At 43.6% G+C, this 18992-nt stretch overlaps 1 protein-coding gene across 1 annotated transcript in view; it reads right to left on the bottom strand.

The window, feature by feature from the left end:
• TLL2 (tolloid like 2) overlaps positions 1-18992 on the bottom strand; it is a 90144-nt gene that overhangs the window by 13355 nt on the left and 57797 nt on the right. Inside the window, exons 8-12 of the mRNA XM_065638788.1 lie at positions 15429-15553; positions 8709-8824; positions 6960-7062; positions 3743-3859; positions 444-589 (exon numbers count right to left, since the gene is read on the bottom strand). Of these exons, the coding sequence (XP_065494860.1) occupies positions 444-589; positions 3743-3859; positions 6960-7062; positions 8709-8824; positions 15429-15553 (607 nt within the window). The remainder of the gene's footprint in view (positions 1-443; positions 590-3742; positions 3860-6959; positions 7063-8708; positions 8825-15428; positions 15554-18992) is intronic.

Below are 18992 nucleotides of genomic sequence, written 5' to 3'. Positions count from 1 at the left end.
GAGCCTGTCTGCCCTCTGGGAACATGGTATTTCTTTGGAGAGTCACAAACATCCCACAATCTGCCAAGCCCCAATGACACCAACAGGAGAGTTTTGGGTTTTGTTTGTTTGGTTGGTTTTTGGTTTTCTCCCCAGGATTGTGACCATACAATATCATTTGACCAGAATGAAAATTTAAGGACTCATAAGTCCCTTATTTAATATCATAAGCAATTCTGCTGCCCTTCTACTTCTTTCTGTCTAGAGAAATAGTTTTTGAAAACTCATCATATTCGAAACTTGGCTTCACAATCTCCGAACAAACTTCTGGTGAGGAGAAACGATGTTCTGAAGTATTCAAAGTATTTTTGTTATTATTATCTACATCACTTTCTTCTTAATTTTAAAAGATGTACAGAGGCAACATAATATCCATAGTATAATATAGAATTGACATTTCTCACCTCAAAGGCTTGGAATGTGATTCCTATGTGAAAGCCCTCAGAAACTGTGATCCTCCAGATGCACTCTTTGGAAGGTCTGTAGTCATCTGGGTAATTGGGAGATTGGATCTGTCCAGCATCTTTGTGAATTTCTCCACCACAAATAGCTTCATAAAACACAAACAGCAAGACCACCATGAAATTGCAGGTTTTCCCTTAGGTAAAGCCTGCTCCACGCATGGCCTTCTTCCTCATTCAAATCTGTATCAATACTGTTTGTTCCATAAAGGCACAAGTAATGGAAGTTTTCACAAATCTAACATTTTGTCTTAGTGAGAGTGTCTCCTGTCTTGCAGTGCCAACCTCCTTAGAAGGTGAACTCACTGGGACAGTTTTTTTTATGGGTTTGTGTGGTTCACAATCCTAGTCACCTTCATTACTGCTTAAAACCTGCTACCAGCACTAAGGACCAAGAAAAGAGAAAACCCACCACCACAAATAATAAAATAAAATTTAAAAAAAATTAAAATTAAAAAAAAAAAAAATAATACAAAATCCCTTCCCCAAACTCCAAACAAAAAAGCCCTCCACAGCACACAACCAGTTTCCAATCTAATCCAGCCACATGGTGGCAATATTAACACAAGCATGAGTTGAGCTGTTGACCGGCAGACCATCAGGCTGACTGCTGTGAATGAAAAATTAAGTTTTGTGCTAAATGTAAGAATGAGTAAGTTTTAAGACCAAGAACAGAAAATTTAATGAAAACCTAGTTTAATACAAAACCAGCAGAGACCTCAAAGACAATAGCAGTTCAGCATAATTGTTCGCGAAACTATGTAACAAATGAAAGCAAGTTCACAGGCTAAAACCTGTGTTACACTCTGATGCAAGACACACAGCCAGCTAACAGCATTTTCTCTATCCACTGCAAAAGTTCACACTGAAGTTCAGTTGAGCAGCTAAGTATACTGGTAGAGCTTTACTGCAAAGCAGAAAGAACAACTGCTGAGAGAGTCTGAGAAGGCAGTAGCAATGACAAATTTAGGTCTGCCAGCAGTGCTGTAGGAAAAAACCATCAGCATCTTCCCATCTTGAATCTCATGAAAGACAAGGAACAATGTGACTGAACTACTAAGACACTTTCACTACATTAACTGTCATTTATTAATAGTATCAAGTAATTCTCCCATCACGTGGCTACATGCTTCTGCCTCTTTCCTCCCATCTACCGAAAAAACTTCAGGGCCAAGACCTGGAAGAATCCAAATCCAAAAAAATCAGTCTTCACCCACAGAGGTCCCAGCAAAGTTCAGATACACAAGCAATTACATGCACTCTCACTAAAGCAGAGAACAGAGAAGCAGTGCTAAAACCCACTTCAGCTTTTTACTATGTGAGGGAGAAGAACTCAAAAGAAAAAGAGGAGCTAACAGCAAAGCAGAGAGCTGTTGAACAAAAAATGACAGAAAATTAGACATTTAAGGGCAATGCCTCCTGGAAATAAAAACAACTCTCTCTTTTCTAAACACGGAAGTCACAAAACAGCTGAGCAAGCCACCTGACAATGGAGGAAAAACCAGCCATTACCAGAGCTTGCATCAGAGGGAAAGAGGGATTGAGGAAGATTTTCAGAAAGTTTCCTGTTTCAGCAAATAGATTATGGAGACAGATGCAGATAATCTTACTACCTGCTGCTCTGGAGAAGACAAGGCTGAGCTAAGAAAAGAACTATGCAATAGGTCATTGCTGTTTCTGTGGTACAAGCTGGATTCCACCAGTTATGCTCTATGCTTGCTCTCAGGCTTACCAATAGATTTCACACTTTTCCAATGGGAAGTTTCTTGCAGGAAAGGGTTACATAAAAAGCCAGAGCCTTGAAGAGGCAGGAAAATATAAAGAGTCCGAGGGATGCAAAGTTTGATCGCTAGATCCACATTCTGCTTTGATTTGCTCTCCTCAATAATCAAGTAAAGCAAGTATTGCTCATGTTTACTGAACCTTTGGGGGTTATTTATTAATCAACAGGAAATAAAGGGAATTATCAAGAGGAAAGAAAGTTTTGCAAACTGACTTTGGCATTTAGCCCATATAATTTTTTTTTCTTCAGTATCATTTAGCAATATGAAGCATGATGCCATATTATTTTTCTTTTAAAGTTGGAGCAGATATCACTGGGGAATAACCCAATGTAAGAATTAAGCTAATGAGCCCACAAAAGCAATAAGCCAAAATAAAATAATCTATTAGAGACACACTAGGTTTGGCCACTTCTAATTCCAACAAAGTACCATTAAAGGGGTGTTACAAACCATATGGTCCAGGCAACAGCTGCTTCTCAGGAGAGAGATATTAAAAAAAATAAATAAATCAGGCAAGCTACCTCTGTCTCTGGGGCAAGAATTCCTGCAGAAACCAGATATTTCTCCTGTGAAACAGATTTGTTAGCGCCACACTGTTGTGAAATCCTCATATGCTTTATTTGCACTTCCCCAACAGTCCCATGTTTTCTTCACTTCCCTCTGTTAGCATCATTATTCATGAATATACTGGACACTTGGGCACTGGGCTTCCAGTGTCACGCTTGCTCCTGTGGCTGCAGAAGGAAGATGATGCAGCGTCAGTACCAATACAGTCAACCTCAATACTGTTGACAACACTGGTACTTCTAAGAAAACGCCTGTTGCCCAGAGAACAATGAAGCCTTTTAATACATTTTAGAACCGTTATTGTAAGAAACAAGCATATATGGAGAAGGGTTGTTACTGACTTTGCTAGTATTGCTCCTCCTCTGAAGTGGTTTCAGCATCCCAGTGCCATGCAAGTTTCCAAAGTACCTGACCTGCAGAAAATCTGACATGCTAACTTCTAATCTTCTGTAAGTAAAACATACAAAGGAGAAACCAAAGAACAATCTTTGCATTTAAGACGACAAACAAAATCAACAACATAAACAAACAAATGCTGCATTATGTGATATAAAATGCATGATCCAAAACAGAACTTTGCTTGTTAAACTACTGGAACTCCTGCTATGCCCAGCACTACTGCTTGCAGGGGCTGGTTAGGGCACATAGAACCTGGTCTGTAAACAGAAGCTATTGCCCTGTTGTTCCCCCCAAAATGTGATTATCTAGTCGGAAGATCCATGCCTTGTCTGCTGAAACAGCTTGCAAAATCTGCCAATTCCCTTAAAAACAAGAGTGGAGGCTGTGTCTAGCCACATGGTGAAGCAGAACTCCTACTGATCCGATAAACCACTGCATCCTGTTCTGGCTGCTCCATGCAATGCAACAGACTTCTTCTAGCTAAGGCTGTACCTTCATAGACCACAAAGAAGCCTTTGCCCAGGATGTTACTGCTGCTCCGGAATTCGATCCACAGCCTGCTGTCCGTGGAGATTACTGGCTCAGGGATCTTGTTGCCACAAAATCTACCTAGAAGGCAGGAAAGAGACAATAAAGATCTCCTGGCTGATGGGCAGCATAGCATAGCAGGCACCTGCAGCTCCAGGAAGCAACGAGTCTGTGGTTAAAGGAGCTTTGCTTGTGTAAAAAAATCCTTGCACTCTCATTACTCGTGCTTTTGAATGAATTTCTGGTTCTTTTTTTGTTTTTTTGTTTCCCCCCCCTCATTAATTCATGTTCTATCAAATTATTATATTAATAAAGGTTTTCTTCAGCTGGGAGCAGAATCCGGTAGTCACAGTCTCTGTTGCTCTGCTAAATTCAAAAGGGCTCTTGTTTTTATCGCCTGATCGGGCAAATGAGCTGCAAGGGTGGGTAACCATTCCATGTCCTTCTAGAGGTGTGACATTAGGGAATGTCCTTTCCACCTGCTAGGCCTTGGAAACTCCTTCATCTCTTTGCATCCAAGAGCAAAGTATCCAAGTCAAACTGAAGGCAGGACATAGCCATACTGATGAGAAAAAGCCCTTTATCTTGTCCTCTGCTCTCACTTCCCCTGGTAAATTTACCTGTTCCCAGTTAAGCCTCTGCAGTTATTCAATCTGTTTCAAGAGCTTTGTAACCAAGAACCTTTTTGCTCCATAGTTCACCCAGCTCTAAGTTCTCTGGCATGCACCAGCACTGCTAAATACCTGAATCCTGCCAGCAATGGAGAATCCTGAAACTGAACAGCTACAGACAGCATCTGCAGTCCAAACAACCTCCACAACTCTAATTTGGTGCTCTTCTACCTGCTCCAGCCAGAAGCTCCTCATGGAAACAGAGCAGACACCAAGTATGCACTGAGAACACACAGTGCAAACATGGTTTTTTACTCCAGCTGACACCAGAAAAGCTATATACTGAATTCAGCATGGTCTTGGCACCCTGTGCAACCAAAGCCCCTGTGGGAGTGCGACAACAGCAGAGAGCAGTTCCTCAGGCTGAATTCTGTCAGCACAGTGGTGATAAGGGATCCTGGCGCTGCACCACCAAGCAAAGGCTTCTCTGAACAGCCTCCACTGGCCACCAACCTAGCTAACACCTTACCTGCAAGAGAGCACCTTAGATCCCATTAGCAGGCTGCACTGGTGGTTCCCTACACTGGATAAGGAGACAGACAGTTCAAGGCCTGTTGACTGGTAGGCAGAGAAGGCTGCAGCTTTTCCTGTGTATGGGAGGCAGAGTAGTTTGCATGAATCCTGTACATTAAAAGCCTAAGGGCCCACTGCTTAGCCAGCTGCCTCACAGTTGGCTACTGTCACTTTTGGCTCTGCCTGATCCACCTTACCACTAGCAGCCTTGGGAAGAATATGACCTCTGTGGCAGGCCAGTCAGTGCAGATGAAGACGAGTTGCAAACCTTGCTTCTTTTCAATGGCAGTTTCACTGCAAAGGTTTTTCCTTTGTGGAGTTCCCTATCCAAATATCAGCACAGATCTCAGCTATATCTAACTATTCAGTTCTGAGCCCCTGTGCCCCAAAGCTGCCCAGAGCTGCTGGGGCAGCATGATAGCCCTGCAGCATACCAATAGCATCTCCTGCCTCTGCTCCCGAAGGGGATGCTAACAAACAGCATCGGCACTGCAAAGCTCCTTCCTCTATGGTTACTGAGCAACTGCCTCCTGGATTTAGATTTAGAGTTTAACAAGGGCGTCAAGGAGAGGAAACGCAGATGAGGAACGAGAATGAGCAAACTCCTCAGAGTGTGATAAAGGGCGCATTCACAAAAAGTTATACACTACTTAAAGGCTAGGTTTTCACACACTTCCCTGAGAAAATATGCGCGCACATGTATTTTTTTCCTCTCCGCAAGAAGCCCGTGCTTTCACAATTCACACTAATCCCTCCTCCCCACCCCCTGCTGAATTGCCCTCTTGTCTGCCTCTTCCGAGCTGATTTCATGGGCTCAGCGCCTTGCAGGAGCTGTGGCCGCTCATGCAGTGTCTCCTTCCATATGGAAACACTCACAAATCCACCTGCAAGCAAGGGACAGGAAGGTGCTTGGCTTCTGAAATACCTTTAAATTACTCAGAAGAAAAAATAAATAACGAGGAGCTAAGTTGTAGCTGCCGGAGCAATGTTACCTGACACAAGTGCAGCAGAAAACAGCAAGAAATGCTGCCAACCCCAAAAGAGGCAGGAAGCAGTAAAACCAGCTGCCAGCTCTGCACTGAAAGGCCCACAGAAACCTCTAGAGAGCAGCACAGCTCCAGCCTCAGCATGACACCTGGTACCAGGGCTGGGATATCCAGTCGGGCCAAGGAGAGCACCCAGACCTCCCTAAACCCTCTGACTCCATCCTGCATAGGCTGGTCTTGTGCTGCAGCACAGGGCATGGCACCTCTAATGCAGCCAGGGAGGCTACACAAGCTGATTGTTTCTTTCCTTTCAGGCAGAAGTGGAATTTCGCACATCAGGACATCGAGGTTAAGAGACAGGGTGAGCATCAGAGCCAGTGGCAAAGCAGGTGGGACTCCTGACTGCCCACTCAGGGTGGCAGAAGATTTGCAGGTACAATAGCAGAAGGCAGAGGAACAGGGAGGACACAGAGGAGCTGCACTTCCTCGAGATCTTTAGGAGCAGGAGCAGAGCAGAGCCCTTGCATGGTCCTACAACCTAGGCATGGTTTAGGAAGTTCCCTGCTAGAAATACAGAGGCTCAAACTAGAGACTACTGTGTATTTGAGAAGTAATGGCAGGAGCTTGGGCCAGTAGCCATACGGCTGCATCATTCTGACTCCCTGACCATTCCACACAGATCTTAGAAAAAAGCAATAATAAAACTCCAGAGGTCACATTTTTAATCCCACTCATGGCCCCAACTCTCTTCCCTCTCTGGCTCAGTTCTCAAGCTGGAAAAGGAAAGAATAAAGTCTTTGCTACCAAAGGACTTGGCGGAGTGGAGGCCATTCAGTGTGAATACAGCACACCAGCATCTCTGGATGGAGATATTAATGGCTGGCCAGCGCACTGGGTGAACATGAGCTCCTTCCAGGTAAAGGAAGGGTTGTATCTGTTTGTGGTTTTTTTTCCCCCGATAAGCTCCAAGAACAACACACAAAATGCAATTAAAACAAAACAGCTACTCACCCAGTAATGGAGCCTTCCTCCAGTAGCCATCACGCACTTCCACATAATCATACCAGCAAAGGCGACTTTTAAATAGGTCCATTGATGTGAAGTTTAACATAATCTGAAAGGAGAGAGTACGTGCTTCTCTTTGGGAAGGGAGCTACTTTAAGGAGAAGACCCTACAGGTTAGGTGTCTCACCTCTGCTACTGTGTTGTGTGAGTATGCAGGAAGAGACAGGTTGGACAGTTGTTTGGATTTTTTAATCAGCTTTCCTCATAAAGGAAAGGATTCTCAAGGTATTTTTATGAAACCATGAAAGTACATGACAACAGACAGCACTTCACTATCTATTCTGTAATTCACAGTCACTGTTCCTCAGTTATTAAAATGCTACTAAAAAAGGCCTTATTTGTGTTTGTTTTAAATTAAAAATTGAATACTTGGGTTTGATTAACAGGAATATCACAGAGAAACACACTGCCTCAAAATACAGCTGTTTGCAGTCTACACCCTTACACAAATGACTCCTGTACAGCAAGAGCTAATTTTGCTGAGAAGTTTCCACATTCTGACAATTACACTCACGCCATCACCATGATACAATTGTGCTCAGTGGCTTTACTGAGCAGAGCTTAGCATTAAAATTTTATCCTTTTTGGTCTCCTTCCTCCGTAACAAGGATTCCAGGCCTTGCTCTGAGCCTACGGAAGTCACCAATGGGGATGTACTTGTGGCATTTTTGTCCTTGTAAGATTTGACCGATATATTAATTTACATTTATATTCTGACACAGAAATATCATTAGATTAAAATAGGTGTTGATACAAGTCTTCTGAAGAGGCTGAGAGACAAAGGGAGAATTTACAGTAAGATTTATACAGCAAAACTCCCAGTAACCTGGACTATTCTTGGCACCCCTGCCCTGACAAAGCTCACAGCAGGAGCTCAACACTGCATGGGACTGGGCTTACAGGTGACAGGATCAGGTCCCAGAGCAAGACGGCTGCTGCAAAACAAGCGAGATCTGCTCTTCTTTGTTCAAGTCTGAGTCTTAAGTGTGTCTCAAGGGTGGTCCTCAGCAAAGCTGCTGTGCCGAGGAGCTCCCAAGCCGGGCTGCGCATTCTTGCAGCCCGGTACAGCACGAAAGGCCTGAAGGGCTGGTATTAGTGGATTAAGGAAAGATTTCATTTCCACAGGAAGATCAATAAAACAAAAGGAGCTGGGAAGAAAGTAGACGGGGTGGCTGATTGATGCGCAGCGGGGCTCGGCATTTCAAGGCGGGGAGCAGGAGTCCCCTGACAGGGACATTATGCCTGTGTGACAGGGGCAGGCCACTGATGTCACTCACAGCTCCTTTCGGAACCCCAGCTTGCTGGCACGTTTTATCTAACTCGTCTGACTGGCACCTGGCTTTGAAAGGCGATTTCCCCAGCTCCGAGCTTGGCCAGAGCTAGTGGCTGGCAGGAGACTGTCCAGGCAGGGTTTAGCCTTGAATCGAGAGGAGGGATCACACATCAACACATAACCAGACCTGTGAGGGGGCTCTGCTCCAGTGTTACCTCTTCTTTCCTCAGGATCGTGTATTCCTGACCCCACCTCTGGAAGAACAGCGATGGTGCTTGGAAGTCTTTCCAGGCTCCATCCCTGCACTCCAGGAGTGCAGAGATCTACTGCATGATCTTCTGGCAGCTGCTAACACTGTCATCACAGGCAAAACCAGACGCAAGGGAAGCACAGAGTGCACCCCGTGCTGCTGTGGCACCTACCTTCTCCCCTGGGGTCACCGAGATCCTCCAGACGCAGTGGGAATAAGAGGGGTAGCCATTTGGAAAGCCAGGGGCTGAGAAATTCCCTGTTGAGTCCTGCAAGGTCTCTCCACAAGCTGTGATAGAGGGGGAAAAAAAAAACACCACTGTGGAGTGACCCTCTGAAACACACCAGGGTCTATCAAAACGTTCGCACATGGCTGCTGTGTGCAGGTTGGTGGCTGGTACTCCAAGGAGGTTCATTCATGTGCTGCGCAAAGGTCACTGACCACCTGAGACCTCAAAGGGACGACGTGAAACTTGTCGGGATTCCCAGGGCAGAAGATCATCAGTACAAGGACACAGGGGAAACAGGTTTTAAAAAAACCACTAATCTTCCTTCCACACATGAGCACTTTTAGTTTTCAGTCCGGCTGAGGAATAGCTCATCCACTAATCAAATGCAAAATATTAATCGCACTCCACCTCACAACCCCAAGACTATTACAGCAAATCTGTTTTCCCTTCATTACAAACTGCTCAATGAAGTTCTCCTTAGTTACCATTGTTAAGTGTCTTTTTTTTTTTCTTTGAGTTGAAACATCCTAAACAAAAGCAGGGCAAGCCCCACTGCCTTCAAGCTTCAGCTGTCCAGCACCTACCCTGCTGTCACAGTGTGCATGATAAAACGTGAGAACTGCAGCTCATTCTGCTCTCCACCTTCCCAGTTTTGTGACCTGTTGTAGATAATGAAACGTAGATCCCAGAGTGACTTTTGCGAAGCATGTAACATGCACATACATGCGCTCCTTTAGTGAACTGGAGCTTCCAACATCTGGGAAAGCTACAGCTACTGTAGTTCATCCTCTCTGAGCCAGGAAGACTGAGCTGGAACAAGGAATGACCATCTACATCTGCAGAGCAGCTGACTGGCTAGGTCACAGGATGACAAATATCAAAGCTCCCATTTCCTTCAGAGGGCACACTATACACATGCGGATACCCACCCCAAGGAGCAAGGACCTTGGCTTGACTGCTTTTCAGTTGTTTTTTTCTAATTTCATAACCGCTTGATGTTACGAAACTGCCCTTGACCAGCAACTTGGTTTCCTCAGTGACAGTAAGGCAGCTCCCAAAAATCCCTTGTTAAGCAGCAGTGCTTTGAAAGATCTGACAAATCCAAACATCTGTCTCCTTTTCTCATGGAAATGCCAGGGGATGTTCCTCTGCCTCCTGTTATCACACACTCACTAATTTTTCAGCTATGATCACATTTAGACGGGCAGGTCAGAAGCTGGAGGTGAAAAGAGACTGGTCCCATGCAAAAAGTGTAGTATCTTCAAAGAGGGGAGAGCGAGCCACCTGGGCCAGAAATTCTGAATTTCCCTGAAGTAGTTTGACAGGTCAGACTGGATGAACAATATGCAGGGATACAAAAAGGCGTGTGCTGGATTGACTGAAATAGAGTTAATTTTCTTCATGCAGTTAGAAACTTCTTTTTCATAGCCAACACAGTCGTTGTTTGGATTTAGTTTGAGAACAGTAAGATAACACCCTGAGACAGAACTTATGTTTCCCTTCAAGTAACTTTCCAGTGGTTTTGAGTTGGAATTAAGAGAATGTAAGAACTTACTGCTAGCTTAGTTGTTGTCTAGGAGACCAAGGTCCTTCTGGGCTCTCTATCAGCAGGTGTGAGGCAGCTAGGACAAGGGACATGGATGCAACAGACCTTGACTGACATCCAGGCTGATCAATGAGAATACTCCACACCATTGGTGTCATGCTTTGTATTTAATAAGACCTGGGTTTTCCGGCTTGGGCGACCTGTCCCGGTTCTGCTCTGTTCCAGTTGAGTTATGTTTGAGAGTTTCTTTTAGTTCAGCCTTTTACCATTCTGCTGTTTTGCAGTGGGCCTCTAGGCCTTTCTGCCTTTTTAGCATTTTTGTCCTCTCCCCGGGATCAGCTGTTTGGGACCAGGGTGCTCCCTCTCCTCCTGGGACTGGCTGCTCGGTGCGGATGGAGTTCAGGAGGAATTGCACAGAGTATCGCTTATTTTATATTTTATATTATATTTATTAGTAGTAGTAGTAGTATTTTGCTACTTTATTAAACTGTTTCTAGCTCAGTCCACAAGTTTCTTCCTTTGCTTTTGATTCTCTCCTGTACTTAGAAGCAGGGAGCGGTGGGGAGTGAACGAGTGGCTATCATGGTTTTGATTGATAGCTGTGGTTAAACCATGACAGAGGTTTTGCTCAACCAAAGAGCTCCTAGGTGTACTCTGGAATGTGGAGTCACTACTGGGAATGAGTTGCACATATCTCAAGGCACATGTCAGCATGGGATCTGGCAAAGCAATTCCTGTCAAGAAAGTCAATGATATTTTAAACTACTCAGAAAAAGCACCACTGAGCAAAATGGGCAGGTAAATGCACACATCTGCCCCAAAGGAACAAAGAAAATAAATGAGAGTTTAAAACCTCTATGCTGCTCCTTCCTTCCCAAACAGTTTTGAACCCCAAGAACTCTCTCTACCATCATGCAACTGCAAAGGAGCATTGCACAGCAAGTTTTAGTTTCAAAGCATTCTGCGAAAATAGCTAATATCTTTCTGCGTCTCCCAACATGTTTGGTGGGTGATGCTGTCTGTATTCTTCAGGTGGGCATAGAGGATTGTAAAAGATGATTGCCTGCATGAACTGGAGAAGAAATCCAGACTTCTATTTGCAGAACAAATGCACTTCCTTCCCCCTCCACTTCTTGCAAAGATACCTTGCCTTGTTAACTGTATCAGAGTCTGTTAGGATAATTCCAGCTCCCACGACAGTCCTAGGACCCTTAACCAAGGAATGCACGCTGCTCCAGCAGATAAACTTCTCAAAGAAGCTGAATCCCAGCCATATTTATTCTGAGGACAGCAAGCCATTCTTCAGATGATCCTCTGGCATCACCACTGGTCAATGCACAGTCTGGAGTGGCCACCACCTTAGGATGGCTCTAGGAATGCCAACATCTGACAAGGTGTCCCAATAAAGAGGAGATTCTAATCCATAACTCAACAAGATAGATAAATGTTCTTTTTCCCCTGCTCAAAAATCTATTTAAACAAATATTAAATGACAAAGAGAACTCTCAAACACTGGGAACACATACTACATTACCATAATGGCACTGGTCAAAGAGGATTACTGCCCTCAGCTGAACTTCAGCAAAGCTTTCCAACAACCCAGACTTAATTCTCCCAAGCGTAACTACACAGTACCTTGCAAGACTGTAATTATGGAACAGGCACTAACGTATCTACCACCAAGCACTACTCTGCTAAAACATCGTGAAAGCAGATCTAGCTAACTATCCAAACCTTGCAGAGGAAGCTCTCCAAACCCACTGGGAGAGGCTGGACTTTCGGCGCAGAAGAGGGCAATTGCCTGCATGTCTAGGAAGAAGCAGGATAATAACGAGCAATGCATATTTGTGTGTAGAGCACAATCTCTTGCAGAACACACTGCTAAGCAATACAAATGTACTCCATTTAGTGGCAAAGCCAACAGGTCCAGTAAGACTACTGTTTGGTACTTCTGAGATCCAAGACACTGAGCCAGGGTGGTTTTCCCATGTGGTGAAGATGCTGTTGCACAAATAAGCTGCTAGAAAGGAACAGAGGTGAAAAGCAAAGTAGGAAAGGTCAATGCTTCGGAAGTCATCTGTAGATGTAGTTGAGTGACAGGCACTTACTGCTCACCAGCTGGTTACTGGTACACTACATCTTTTTCAAGCTGAAGATAGCATTGGATAGGATGACAGGCAGGACCATTCTCAATTTATAGTTTAGCCATTCCTGCACAGTTAGCACAGCCACACGCAGAGGCCTGTTTCCTTTAGCATAGCACAAGATTGCTGGATGTGCCATTTTAAAGTCTTCTGTAGTTACTATACTCATCAAATCCTCAACATGCATCTATATAAAAATCTAGCATTTACTACTATGCAGCAGAATGCATTTTGTTTTCCAGAAATTCCTTCAGCAAATCTAATCTGGTTTCACCTGGCTTGGTACTAACTTTAACTCAGCAGGTGTAGGCTTCAGGGAATTAAGAACAATTTAAAACAGCAGGGTTTGAGAATGGAAAAGCTAAGAGAGCTCTAACTGCAGCAGCCACAAGAGCTCCAGTCTAATGAGTTGCAGAGCCCTGTTTCTTACAACAGACACAGCAGTCATTCTGGCTTGTACCACTGCACACTTTTAACTTATCCTTCACTATGCTAGCTCTTTTTTGGGGGCCCTTTCTCAGACATTCTCAGATGGACGCTCTCTTTCTAAAAGGGAAACCATCTGCCATTCAGCTTCTGGACTATGTTGTTGCATTTTACTTAAAAACCCTCGGCTTGACTACTGAACAAAGTTGTCCTCAAAGTCTCATTCAGACCCTGCTCGAACATACAATAGAAGTCCTTTGGGTTTGAACTCCTATGCTTTGCATTTTGCAGAGGAAGAGAACTTTTCAAGCTACAGATTCAAGTGGCAGCTGAAGACATTAATGTCATTAAATATACTGCACCCCTTCTCTTCAAATGCAACCTGTGCATAAGTTTCGAGGCAAAGGAAAAAAGAAAACCAACCAAAACAATAGGTATTTGAAGAAAATTTGTTTAGTAGGCTTAAAGCTCTAAACGTTCTGCTGCCAAATGTTTTCTGAACTGATATAACCTCTGCTAAAGCTCTGTGGAAAAAATTCTAGAAAGCAGAAAAGTTCCACTTTGCAAGTGGAAAACTGAGACTCATAAGGATCCTCATTTTAAGAAAGTTGCTTTGTAGCTTTTAGTTTTACTTTAACCTCAGGCCAAAGTGGCTTTTCAGCTTGCCTCAAGAAATCTGAATCTGCAGTTGATGCTTCCAGCTATGGGAATGAAAAGCCTGCTTGGATTAAGTCTGACTCAATCAAAAAACATGGTGCAAGCCACCCTTAATTTTTTTCTTTTTTTTGAGTATTCAAATGATGCATTTCCTAAACTAATCTGTGACATAATTTTCCAAGCACTACATCTTGTTCAAGCAAAAGTGAATTAGAGAAAATTATGAGTGGTAAAAAGAAAAAAAAAACCCCACAACATTAGTTAGAACTAGCACATCTAAGAAAGTTGTATCACTCACTATAAGCTAAGCAGTGATCCCCAAATATCACAGACCCTGAAGTACTGTTGATCCCTAGAACTTATTTTAGACCCTTGTGAACTCATGCTCTCTGACGTGGATATAGAAAAGAAGCAGATTTGCACACCAGCTATCCCCCATTTCCCATGGCCTCATGAATGGTTCACAGAGCAGTGCCAGCCAGCCACTCACTTGAGATGTGACTCTATACTGGTAAAACTTCTCTCTCCTACTAACATTTTCCCCTTTCTCTGAGATAGGCTTGTTCCAAGAAAATTAGTCATTTATGATCTTATTAAATTTACGATCAAAGCCACTCTCAATGGCATCAACATGCTGGCCAGACCAACCCATTTAGATAGACTCCTGCGCCGTGCTTGCAAAAGTCCTTTTTTTTTTTTTTTTTCCCCATTTTATGCATGTTACAGAGTCATTCTGCAGAATTAGGGCAGCTCTCATTCTCCAGTATCTTATCATGAATGTTTCATTACCAGTAGAAATTCAACAGAGCTTGTTAAATTTTCGCTCTCCGAGCATCACACTTTCCATGCTATCTTTCTCCCTAGTTGTTGCAGTCCATGCCACAGACACCAGACTGGGTGCCACCTTTACTTCAAGCCTCTTCTCTTTACATCCCCACATTCAAACTGTCCACCAGTCTGGCAGATTTCTTCTCTGGAATCTGTTTTTCTCTGTTAATCTGTTCAGCTAAAATTGTCGCATAAACTTTCACTGTCTAATATCTCCACTTCAAAAAGATTCTTTTGTTCTGATGAGTAAATTTAGTCTCCCAATCCCATCTGTGACCCAAATGCTCTTTTTGCCAATCTTTTCAGATCCCAGACAAAGCAGGACTCAGTACATCACACATATGTAGATGGATCCTCTATCAAAGCTCTTCCCAGTCTATCAACCCTTTTGCAGCAGGAAGAAGGGTACAGCTGTCTCCTGAACAGCTCAAAGCTCCAGCTTCCAGCACCTGGTTGTTCCACAAATCACCATCTTTGGGCTTTCTTCCACATTATTTCTCAAACTTCAGTGCAACACACTATAATCACGGACACACACCTCGGGCTTTCTTAAGGCTCATCCCTGTAACAACACCTATATAAATAACAGAAGTTTGTTGGTTGGTGTGCAGAGACCCTGGTCTACCAGATATCTCTCTGCCACTTTGCTAACTGCTAGTCCCCACTCTGTCCATGGTCTTGCACATTGATTTAATTCGCTATGAACAAAGCCTATACCTTTAAGTCTAGGCAGTATATTTATATGAAGCCAACAGCAAAATACAACCCTTGGCTTAGCCTCCCTCTCCAGCCTACTCTGCAGCTCCTCTTTCTAGGTTTCAGTAGAGAACACTGGACAAACCTGAATCTCTAAACCAAATAAGAATTCTGGCAAAGTGCTAATAGGAGACACGTTAGGCAAGTTCAGTTTTTCCACATCTTCAGCTTGAAGCATTTGATGGTCTACATTTCCTAAGTCTCTTTTGTCAAAGGATCATTAAGGTGATCTTGAACTCCAATGCTTTCCAGATAAAACCATGTGTCTACAATAAAGCTGGAGCCATCTCCATAAGCCATATTTACCTGGGCATTTGTACAACTTCCTTGCCTGAGCGATGTCTCCCTGACTCAGGCGAATACGCTGACCAATAGTTGGCCGGACCCCGTTATCATCACGACGGGGAAGGATAGTGTCGAGGAAAACGCCTCTGAAGGGAAGAGCACAGAGACAAAGAGGAGTGACATAGGGCAAGTGACACGATGCATTGAAAGTCATCCTGGCAGGCCCCCCACAGCATCCCCTTTGCCATATATCCCATGCTAACAAGCAAGAGTAATATACATTGTGATAACCACATCATGAGGTGGCCTTCTCACTACAGCCAACACCTTCCAAATATACAGGCAAGTCTGCCAAGCCAGTAAGTTAGTCTTTGGATATATCAAGATTGCCGCTGCCTCTGTTTGAGTATAGACGCATTCCTTGCCATAAATCAGAACAGGCAAAGAAATATTCTTGCAGAAGGTCCATGGCACATCTGGCTCAGCAGGAGCACAGATTGGACACTTAAGCCAAAGGAGCAGAGGAAAGGGGAGCTTGTTCAGTAGCAGATGGAGTTGGGTTGGCAGAGACAGTGGTTGCCATACAAGTGAAAAAGATCGGTGCTCCACCTTTGCTCTCCATGAGTTTCCAAGCTAATGACTCAATTTCTCTCTGCCTCTTTTTCCTCACTACTATTTCTTCCATGTGGTACTTCATACTCAGGAACTCTCTACTGCACTTCTGATGTCAGTCCAGAAAAATATTTAAGCCCACATACCAAAATGCAAAGCCCATGCATCCAGGCAAGAGCCTGCATGCAGAAGAGACCCTAACTCAGCATTGGGGTTACAGGGTTAAAGGCAGAGGAAGGATCAGAAACCTGAACACCAGGTTGGTAAAGTCCAAGGCCTCATGGCCAGGCTGTCCAGTCCACAGAAACCATCTCACTGCACTCCTGAATGTCTAACAGGTGCCACTGCTAACAGTGAGCTTGAAACTTTGGCATCAGCTCTGGGAGGCAGACTTCTTTTTCTGAAGGAGAGGATACAACTGTGGAGTCTGATGGGAAATCAGGGCAGAAGCAATAATTTTTTTGCTGCCTAGTCCTGATATAAAAGTCTTCAAGTATGGATTAAGCTCTAAGTAAACAAGTAATTCTGTTCATTGGACTGCTCAGCTGTGTAAGAGCTTTGGGAAGGAGCTTGAGAGGGCTTTTTTGTACTGGTTTAATTTTAAATAAATACTGCAAGTAGAGTATTTGGATCACAGCTGTCTAGAGCTGCAGCCAATACTCTTGAACAGAAAATATCATTCTATTAAATATACATTGTGGGGCAAAATTCTGTTATAAATATTCAAACTAAAGAAAGAAATAGGGGGGAAGGACTTTATTAAAAAAAAAAAAAACCACACACAGAATCTAGTGTTGCATGGGGAATCTTGGTTTTTTTTCAGTGGCAGGAAAATTCCTGATCAGCCCTAAAAATCAGTGCTTACAATCTCTGAGGTGAGCCCATCACATTTTGATTGACAAATTCAGGCTGGCATTCTACATGTCGGCTGCATGCCTCAGGCTGAATTTTTTAAAGTTTACATATTGAAAATAAATTCTCCAATTCCAGAAACACCACAAAACAGAGAAACAGGTCTGTTTGCTCACAGTTAGTTTTTCAAGCCTCCTCAGGAGTTCACAGAAGAACTTGGCATTTGGCAGGGACATACTTCTGTGGCCAGTGAAATGCTTTCTGCAGACCTCCAGGCTTAACCAGGGAGGAAGGATAAAGTTTAAAAGAGAAACCACCACTTGTCCATGCAAACTTTTGATTCTTTTTCCCATTATAGCCCTCATGACTGCGTACTCACAGTCCCCAGACCATAACATACACCTAGGGGACTGCTCACACAATGCAGACATCCCACAGCTTCAAATTACCTTGTGATCACTTATATTACTTGCTAAACACACTTTCTTTCAGAAGGCTTTACCCTAAGGTTGGGCCAGTCAGATTTCTGGTTTTGCTTTTTCTACCAACTGAATTTTGTGCTTCCTTCACATGTACTGCTGAACACGACTCCAAATTAGGACGCGGTAAGTATAGTTCCTCTCATTTTACTATCAAAGGAACTGAGAACAGAGGAGAGTGTCTTGTCTAAACTGCACAGGTCCCAGCAGCCCCATGCTGTCTACCCAAATCCCATTTGCTGAACAACACTTTGATTTTAAGTTGCACATTTGGCAAGTGTCTCCAAGAGCACTAATACTTTGGCTCACAAATTAATCAACACCAAGTGGACATCATTAAACAGAGCAGCTCAGGCACTCTTAACACCAGAATTGTTCTTCAATAAGATAATGAACCTCCCTTCCCAGAGGTAAGAAAATAATCAGGAATCCTGGATGCTCCATTCTCCTGCTGTCCAGGACCCACCATTGCTGCTAGAACAAAAAAGTTTAAGCAGAAAAGCTCTCAAGAGTAATTAGCACACACATAGTACTCTGAATGTGTAAAGTGTTACATAAACATTATGAAATTATCAAGTGATCTTGAGAAATGCTGAATATTCACCATCCCATCTGAGGGCAATAGATACAGGTGCTTTTTAAACACCACTCAAGGAAGCAGATGTTCAAGGCAGGTTAAGCACTCAGCTGCAGGTGTTATGGCTGCATTTTGTCCCAACTCTGTATTTATAGCCCCATCTGCAGAGGAGAGACAACATAACCCTACTTCACACAGTAAAACCTGTGGAGGATGTAAGCACTGTCTGTCTGTCTGGTGCAGGACTAGGATGGTGTACTGCCAATGTGTCAAGAAGATGCCCCTTGACATGCAGGCAGTGCTACCAGCATCCTGATTCAAACAGCAGCTTTGCAGAGGTCAAGTTCTGTAACTCCAGGCTGTGCTGCCATGTCTAACAGCAAGAGGCTCAGTGAATTGAGGTAACGCACTATTTGCTTAGGGCTCTGTGGAGGTTTAAACTTTCTTATTGCTAAGCCACCATTTATGGGTCTTGACAGCAGTAAAAGAAATTGTTTAATGAGACAGCAATATTCAATTTCATTTGCTGTCATGTCTGTAAGGAATGCACCAGGAAATAAAAGCCTGCAGCCATACTCTGCAAAACAGGCAACTTTCTGACACAGACAAGAATAGAAGTTCCCATGGTAAAAATCTGTTACTGCTGTCATTACAGTCTCTTGTGCCATACGCCTGTTCCTATTAGCTGCAGATGCAAATCAGAAACATGTTTTGCTGTGAACTGAAAATGAGCAGTGACTCCTGCAGAAATTTTCAAGAGCACCACTGGAAACAATTTCCACTACTAGGACTCATTGTTTCTCAGAAAAACTGTCCCTTTCTGTTCTACGCATAAAGTTTAGAATAAAAAGGGCTTAGGATCTGCAGCAACATTTGACCATGGCAAACACCATATGATTTGCTATCATCAGTATTCACAAGAGTCATAAATGACATGGTTGTGCTAAGTGCCCTGCAAGAGTTGCTTCAAGACAATGAGCGACAGACACGACTGTGTCCTTCACCTCCTCCTCACACGTCCTGTCTTCACTGCTGGGTGCTCAGACCATCTTTTTCCCATGTGGA

The sequence above is a fragment of the Caloenas nicobarica genome, chromosome 7 (genome assembly GCF_036013445.1).
Source record: "Caloenas nicobarica isolate bCalNic1 chromosome 7, bCalNic1.hap1, whole genome shotgun sequence".
Classification (NCBI taxonomy): Eukaryota; Metazoa; Chordata; class Aves; order Columbiformes; family Columbidae; genus Caloenas; species Caloenas nicobarica.
This window is presented reverse-complemented; position numbering and strand designations above follow the sequence as displayed.